This window comes from Mesitornis unicolor, unplaced genomic scaffold (genome assembly GCF_000695765.1).
Source record: "Mesitornis unicolor isolate BGI_N332 unplaced genomic scaffold, ASM69576v1 scaffold50921, whole genome shotgun sequence".
NCBI lineage: Eukaryota > Metazoa > Chordata > Aves > Mesitornithiformes > Mesitornithidae > Mesitornis > Mesitornis unicolor.
The window spans coordinates 1-7,200 of record NW_010165414.1 but is presented as its reverse complement, the minus strand read 5'-3'; the positions used below and the strand labels follow the sequence as shown (position 1 = coordinate 7,200).

The window sequence follows — 7,200 nt, the reverse complement described above, 5'->3', positions numbered from 1 at the left end:
ACTGCTTAAACTGGGATACCGTTTTAGAGGCCTAGAAATGAAACACTCTCTGTGGGGGCAGTATGTACCTCAGCTGGACTCTTCCAGCCTCAGACACCGACTGGTGATGAGAGAAGTGAGGGACTACCAGTTCCTCACAGCTAAAGAAGATTTGGCCAGGACAGTTGCCAGCAGAGTCTTGGCAGCAGCAGTCTCGGGTACTCTGAATTGTTTGGGTTTTCCAAACGCATGCGTTGGTTTTGCTTTTCTTCTCCCCTGCAAGAAGTTGTGTTTGTTTAAAACCATTGTTTAAGCCTGTGCTCACAATCGGAGAAGCATTGCTCATTCCTGAGCATTCAAAGAGTGTAATTGAATTTCCCAGGCTTCTGGGAAAGGGTCAAGCCAGTTTTGTGTAACAATTTTAGCATGAACCCAATTACATTAAAGCAACCTCTGTTGTTGCCAATCTGCGCTTTGGAGAAAAGTTACAATTAAACAGCAAAACATAGCGTGACACTACAAACAGCAACAGACTTACTTGAGCATCCTCAGAATACATTACCACAATATCATAAAAATAAGCTTTAGCACTGAGAATTTACCCAAGCAAGATAAACGTTACTCCAGGGCAACATGATTGTGTGGGGGGTTTGTTTTTTTTTTTTTCCTTTCTAAAACTGAAGGAAAATAGAATGCCTTCAGTACTATGGAGTTTTTAGACTGCTAGTGTTGGCTGCGACGACCTTCTTCAGAAACAAGAGGCAACTTTTATTAAACAGCTATTAAAAATACATACTGTAGCCTCTGTAAAGGAAAAGCACTTAGGGACAACAAACGCAAACAAGGAGAGTAGCAAGAAAAACTACTGCCATCAACTCCAGACACAGACACTTATAAATATTTAAGGTTTGCTGACCTGAAACCAAGCTATAGACCATCATATAACCTCTTTAAATATACCATTAACATTTGCTGGGGGATAATGGAGTGTACAGGACAAGTACTTGTGCAATAGTTCCCCTTTTCCTTCGTCTGCCTAACCTCCTCTCCTCTGCAACATTAACAAACCTGGCAGCATTCACCCGAAAAACACTGCAAACAGAAAAACAGGGTATAGCTTTTCAGGTCACATTAATTTTTTTCCCCGCTCTCCTTCATTATTTCCTGACTTCTCTCCCCCATGCTTTACTCCTTTTCCATTTTCCTTGCCCATTCTCTCATCTTGGCCATCTCTTTCTCCCTTTCTTTTCCTGAATTATGTCTGTGTGGTTTTTAAAAGCAGGATTTCTTTCAGCTTTATGCTTTCCTATTATCTTTTGCCCACAATTTTGGCATGGTTTTTGGGCTTTGTGATATTTTTTTTACTCTGATTTTTTCCACCCCTCCTCTTTAAGTTATCTGACCCTCTCTGTCTGTTTGCTTGCACAACCACCAGCTCAAGTTGTTTTTCTTCAAAGTGTGGTGATCCTGTATATGCAATTCTACTCAGAAGAAGAGTCCTCCTAGCTACCTTACTCACGAGTTTCAAGACCCAGGAGGATTTAAACAGATACTGAGGTAGAAGCTAGACCAGGATAGCCAAGAGGATACCAGAAAGCATTGAAAGAGGGGTTGCCTCAAGAGCACAGAGCACTGTTATTTTATTATTACATTACTGTTTTAAGCTTACTATCTATAACCTGTCTCAGAAAAGCTTCTTTATGAATGAAAAGACAGATGAGACCAACGCAAGTTAGGATATGGACATCCTTTTTGAATGGCTTTTTAAGAAGCCTCCATTCTTACCTCTAGGCAAATCACTGATCCTTGATGCTCTTTGAACACCTTCAGCTGCTCACCAGTGACAATATTCCACGTTCGAATGGTATAATCCGTGCTGCCAGAAAACAGCTCCCTGTTTGGTGCGTCAAGTATAAGGCATAAGACAGCCCCAGTGTGTCCCAGCAGAGTCTGGTAACAGCGCCCGCTGGACACCCACCAGACCTTAACAGTGCAGTCTGTGCTACCTGTCACCAGGAGGTCTCTGCTCACTTTCTCCTCCTCCTCCTCTTCCTCCTCCTCCTCCTCAAGGACATCCCGGGAGGAATAGTGAGCCAGAGTCAGGACACAGTTCCGATGGCCCCGGAATTCCTGGATTTGTTTCTCCTTGTCCACACTCCAACAGCGGGCTGTCCTGTCATAGGAGCCACTGAAGAGATAGTCCTTGGCGACCAGGATCCTGCGAAAAATACAGTTTGCCTGTATGAACAGTATCATTCTCTTTACATAACTATTCTTTGTCACAATTTCAATGCCAAGCACGCTGAAGTCAGAAACAGTAGCACGAACACAACATACATAACCCCAATTCAGCATCCCTGCTTAACAAACATTGCTTATGAACTTTATTTTTGGTTTTTGTTTTAAAAAAAGCAAAGACTTCCCTGTTTCTACTTCTAAAATTGAGACCTCTTATTCAGGTGCATTGATTCAGACATTTCAGCACTACAGCACTGTAGCTCTGGGCATTTGTGTTTTTCTAAAATCTTTTCCAGCAGCACTAACTCTTCATAAGTTACACAAGCTAACTAAGAGTTTGTTGCGGGTTTTGTTGTTTGCTGGTTTTGGGTTGAGTTGTTGGGTTTTTTTAAGAACTCCTTCCTGAGAGTTACTTATTAGTATTTCTTTTCAAATAATTATTTATAAACTGACCTATGAAAACAGCTTGGAAATAAAGTAACAAAAAAGTACACACCAGGAACCTGAACTGTAACTGACAGTGTGCAAAGATAATCATCTTTCCATTATCCAATAGGGAAAGTGCAGGAAAAAATAATATACACCCAACTTCACTTAGCCCAGGATCTCAAAAAAGGTAGAGCAAGAGCACCCCACTTACTACATAACCAAAGAGTAAATCAGAGGTTACAGCTCACTAACTCAACGTACTGGACCTCCAAAATAATGAGCTGTAGCAGCACAAACACACAACAACAGAAAAACCTCTACAGTTTGTATTTCCAAACCAGAGATGGGGAACATAATAACCTGTCGTCTTTGTCAGCTGAGTTTGGTCCTCTGGAACCTTTCAAACTGGCAACAAAATCAAATGAATAGGGAACATATTTCCCATATGCTGATTCAAGCAAAAAATCAGGCCAGTGCCAAAATACAGACAGAGCCACCTTCCTAACCATTTACAGAATCTGGCTACACATCCTGTGTGTTTTGAGTTTAGTAACTAACAAAATAAAAACCCACTCACCAAAAAAAAAAGTAAGTAAAAATTAAAAAAAACAATCTTTGACTGCTTATTAATTAAATCCAGTCCAACTATTAAGAGGCACTTTAAATTGACGGACCAATCAGTCACGCACAAGCAGTTTAATATTAAACTTCAGTTGCACAAACAGGAATAGTAATTCCAGAAAAAGCCCTGACTTTATCCCTCTTCCTGACACAAAGGCTTGACGTGATGTTTTTACATCTATTTATCAGAAGCATCTGTTATCAATTGAATAATTTCTTCTGGAATTTCATTCCTAGCCCTGGATTCAATTCCCCTGCTGTGTGCCTTTCATTTCTCTCCTATCTGCTCTCTACGGATGTGTCAGCACTGTTGCTAGGAAAACTTAATCACTGCAGCACAGAACACGTGTGGCATGAACTCAAAGGTTTACACAACCCATTTTATTAGTGTAGTAACGGAGAATTGCAGTAAAACGACAATATATGCGATAACAGATTACGGGAACACAAAGGAAGAGCTCCACAGAACCAACCTGTTAACAATTGAAGTGTGTCCTCGGTAAATGGCCAGGCACTGACCTGTCACCACATCCCACTTTCGAATGGTGTGATCTGCACTACAGGTGAAGGCAGCCTCGTTTTCTAAGTGGCAAAAGGTGATGTAGCTTTCATGTCCTGGGAATAACAAAGGAAATAAATGCAACCACTGCACACGCAAGCAGGACAGGCTGGTCGAGCTCTTCACCTTAACTAAAAGAGAAATACAACAAACAAACTGACCGAAGCTCTGGTTTTAAATGCACCACCATGCTCTCCACATTTAAGGATCTGTACAAAATTTCTAATTAACAGCAGAAAACTCCACTTCATTGATATAAGGACTAAGTGAAAGAATAAAACATTATATATATTAGTATAACAGACTCCTAAAGTTTCAAATCAGTAAAATCTGTGGGGTTTTTTTTATTAAAGAAATGGTTTTGCTTCCTTCCTGTGAATTCACGAAAAAAAGGCTGCATTTCAACCCAGCCTGGTGATTGTCTGGACACAAACAGCTCTAAATTAAAGCATGGAACTAAGAAAAAAGGAAGCAGCATGAGACTTACCAGCAAGTTTAGTTTCATTGTCCAAGCAGAATGAACGCAAACAAAAAAACATATCTGGTAAAAAATCAGCCAGTACTTTCCCCATTATGAGAAACAACATGAATAAACCCTACAATTTTCAAAATATCAGTATACCTTTAAGGAAATGACAAAGAAAGAAAGAATAAGAGCACAATTATTTGTACAGCATTCCGAGTATGTTGGGACTCTACGGTTACAGTAAAAATTGACACAACTGCTACTCTAAAAATTTCATGGTGAAAAACAGCTAGCAAGGAGGAAACAATATTAAAACCTTAAGCTTTTGTTGTTGCTTAGTAAGATGTGTCATTTTTCTATTGTATCATTAAATACACATTTTTTAAAATCACCTTAGATTCAAGTCCCAGCTTTGTCCAAGATCTCGTGTGAAATTGTTGTCACCGATCTAATCGTTGGGATGGTATCATCTTGCATGCTGCTGTCTTATTATTCAGATTGCAAGATAAGGAACTATCAAAACAGAGCCCCAGATTTTGGCTGAAGCTGGTGGGCCCTGCTGTGATTTAAAGAACACTCACTATTCTTTGAGAAGAAAAAATATAAGGACAAACGTGGGTAGAGATGGACAGAAAAAGATACTGGACAAACAGAACCATGTTGTAGACTAAAGGCGCAGTAAAAAAACTGAGGGAAAGCAGACTGCCCAGTGAAACACTTTGTTTCACTGACAGCAAAAACTGGATTTTATTAAAACTCCTGTAGTTCAAAAGCCTTGTTGTAGTTCAAAAGCAAACCAGAATCCACGTTACAAACACACATCTTGTTCCCTCTTAAGCAAATTCACCAGATGTCAAAAATTAAAGAGATCACCAGGGCTATAAGCAAAACCATTGCCATCCTCACATTTCTGTGAAAACTTTTTTTGCAGTGCAGCTTAAATGGGACAGGTTTCAACCAGCAGCATTTTCCTCACAGCATCATGTAACCCTGCTCTGAGAAGATCAAAAAAGCATCTTAGTTACTGCACCAGAGTCTGTCAGTCACATTTTAACCATCAATAATACTCATGCCATCCAAAGGATGCCAAAACCCCCTGTGGTGGACAAGGTCTGGTGCTGCTCTGGTCAAAAACAGCCACCACAGAAACCTGTTGGTTACGCTGTCTGCAGTGGAAGCTTGAAACTATGTTACAGATACAGGTTTATCAGTAATTATAGCTTGCACAATACTAATTTACACAACTGTGTGCATGCATAAAGGCAAAATATATTCAATTATCTGATCTGACTGACAGTTCACAAACCATCTAGCCAACCTCCTCTAGAGTTTATCCCAAACACTAGCAGTATATAGGCCAGATTCTGAATATAATCCAATATACTTCTCTTTCTAGCTAAGAGTTAATTAGTGGTTTAAAAGGATTTCTAAGCCCTAGCAAATGCAGTGAGTTTTCCAGGAGCTAGAACCATGGCAGGATGTGGGGAATAAAGACAATACTCCGAAGTTAAAAACAAGTGAGCAAGCAAGCAAACAACCAACAATGAAAAAATCCCAGCAATGTTTACTTTTGGAAGAAAAAAGGATGAGAAATTCCAAATTTAAGAGCCTTCTGTTTTTCTGTATTACGAGAAAAGAACACGAGTGAGTGAGAACACAAACATCTTTGGCCCACATCTGACTCCTGCATGACTGAACAGTTTTTAATTACTGAGATGCTAGTCTGAGGATAATAAATTTTGTTTAAAATGCAAAATCAATTTAAAATGAAAAAGCCTGGCAATTAACATTCCTGTATGTGGGGGGGAAACAGCCTACTTGGTAAGGTTTCTTTCCAGATTTCTGGGTCAAGAGGTTCTAAATAAAGATTGGCTGGAAAATGAGATGATTAAAAGGACAAAGGAAAAAAAAAAAAGAAAAAAGAAGAGACAATAGGAAAAAGTCAAGATTTCATCAGAGTATAAAACACAGAGCTTCTAGAAAGAGGCATAAGTTAAACAACCGCTATGTTCCACACCCTGAGATAAAAGGATCCATGCATTCAGTAGCGCTGGTAACCTGTTCTGGGTTGAAACAGCTTCTGCTTAGCATTACTGTAACCAATACTCAAAAAAACACAAAACAAACCAAGCATGATTTTGGCTGCCCAACAGACTGTAGAGACTGAAAGAGACCAGAGCATGCTGTGTGGCCTGTGCCAGGCTTTAGACTCAGAAACCGGGCAAACAGAAGCTACTGTACCTTGGAAGTGGCCATGGCACTGGCTGTCGGCAGTGCTCCAGAGCCGTGCGGTGCCGTCCTCGCTACCTGTGAGCAGACGCTGCCCGTCCGGGCTCAGGCTCAGCCAGTTGATGCCTCCTTGGTGATCGGTGCAGACCTTCACGGCTGAGCCACTGTTCCCCATCCTGCTGGTCCCAGCGAAGGCAGAAGCTGCGGGTCAGATCATAGGCACTGCACAACCCCCAAACTGCGCTCCGGGCCTCCAGCCGTCTCCCACCAACCAACTTCAGCCATTACCTCAACTCCGAAAAAATCAGCTGGGCAGCCCAGATCCTGCACAGGACCACAAAAGAGGAAGACAAGGGCACGTTAAATCATTTCATCGCCCCCGTGCAGACATCACTTCTCAGTCAGGGTGTGGTGAAGCCACCGAGTGCTCCTTTCTCCGCAGGAACCAAAGCCCTACCGTGGAAGGCTGCCTCTCAACCACAGGCTCACGGGTGCGCCTTCTCCATGGGCACCGAGGTCTGTTCAGCGCCCCGGAGAGGACCCAGCCTGGACGGCGGCGGCACCGCTACCTGGTGCCCGGCTCTAAGGTTGCCGGCGCGCTGCTGCTGCTGCTTAAAGCAATTTCAAGCATAACTTGGGGCACGCCGAAGAGGCGACGCCTCCGAGCGACAGAAGCCCA

General features: G+C 41.8%; 1 protein-coding gene across 1 annotated transcript; it reads right to left on the bottom strand.

The window, feature by feature from the left end:
- Positions 1-1,764: 1,764 nt before the first annotated feature.
- Positions 1,765-6,696, bottom strand: WDR86 (WD repeat domain 86; the record flags this gene model as incomplete). Its single annotated transcript, XM_010194609.1, has 3 exons — positions 6,534-6,696; positions 3,741-3,882; positions 1,765-2,197 (listed from the first exon to the last, which is right to left on the bottom strand). Coding segments are annotated over exons 1-3 (738 nt in total), but the record flags the coding sequence as incomplete, so codon positions are not given.
- Positions 6,697-7,200: the final 504 nt, after the last annotated feature.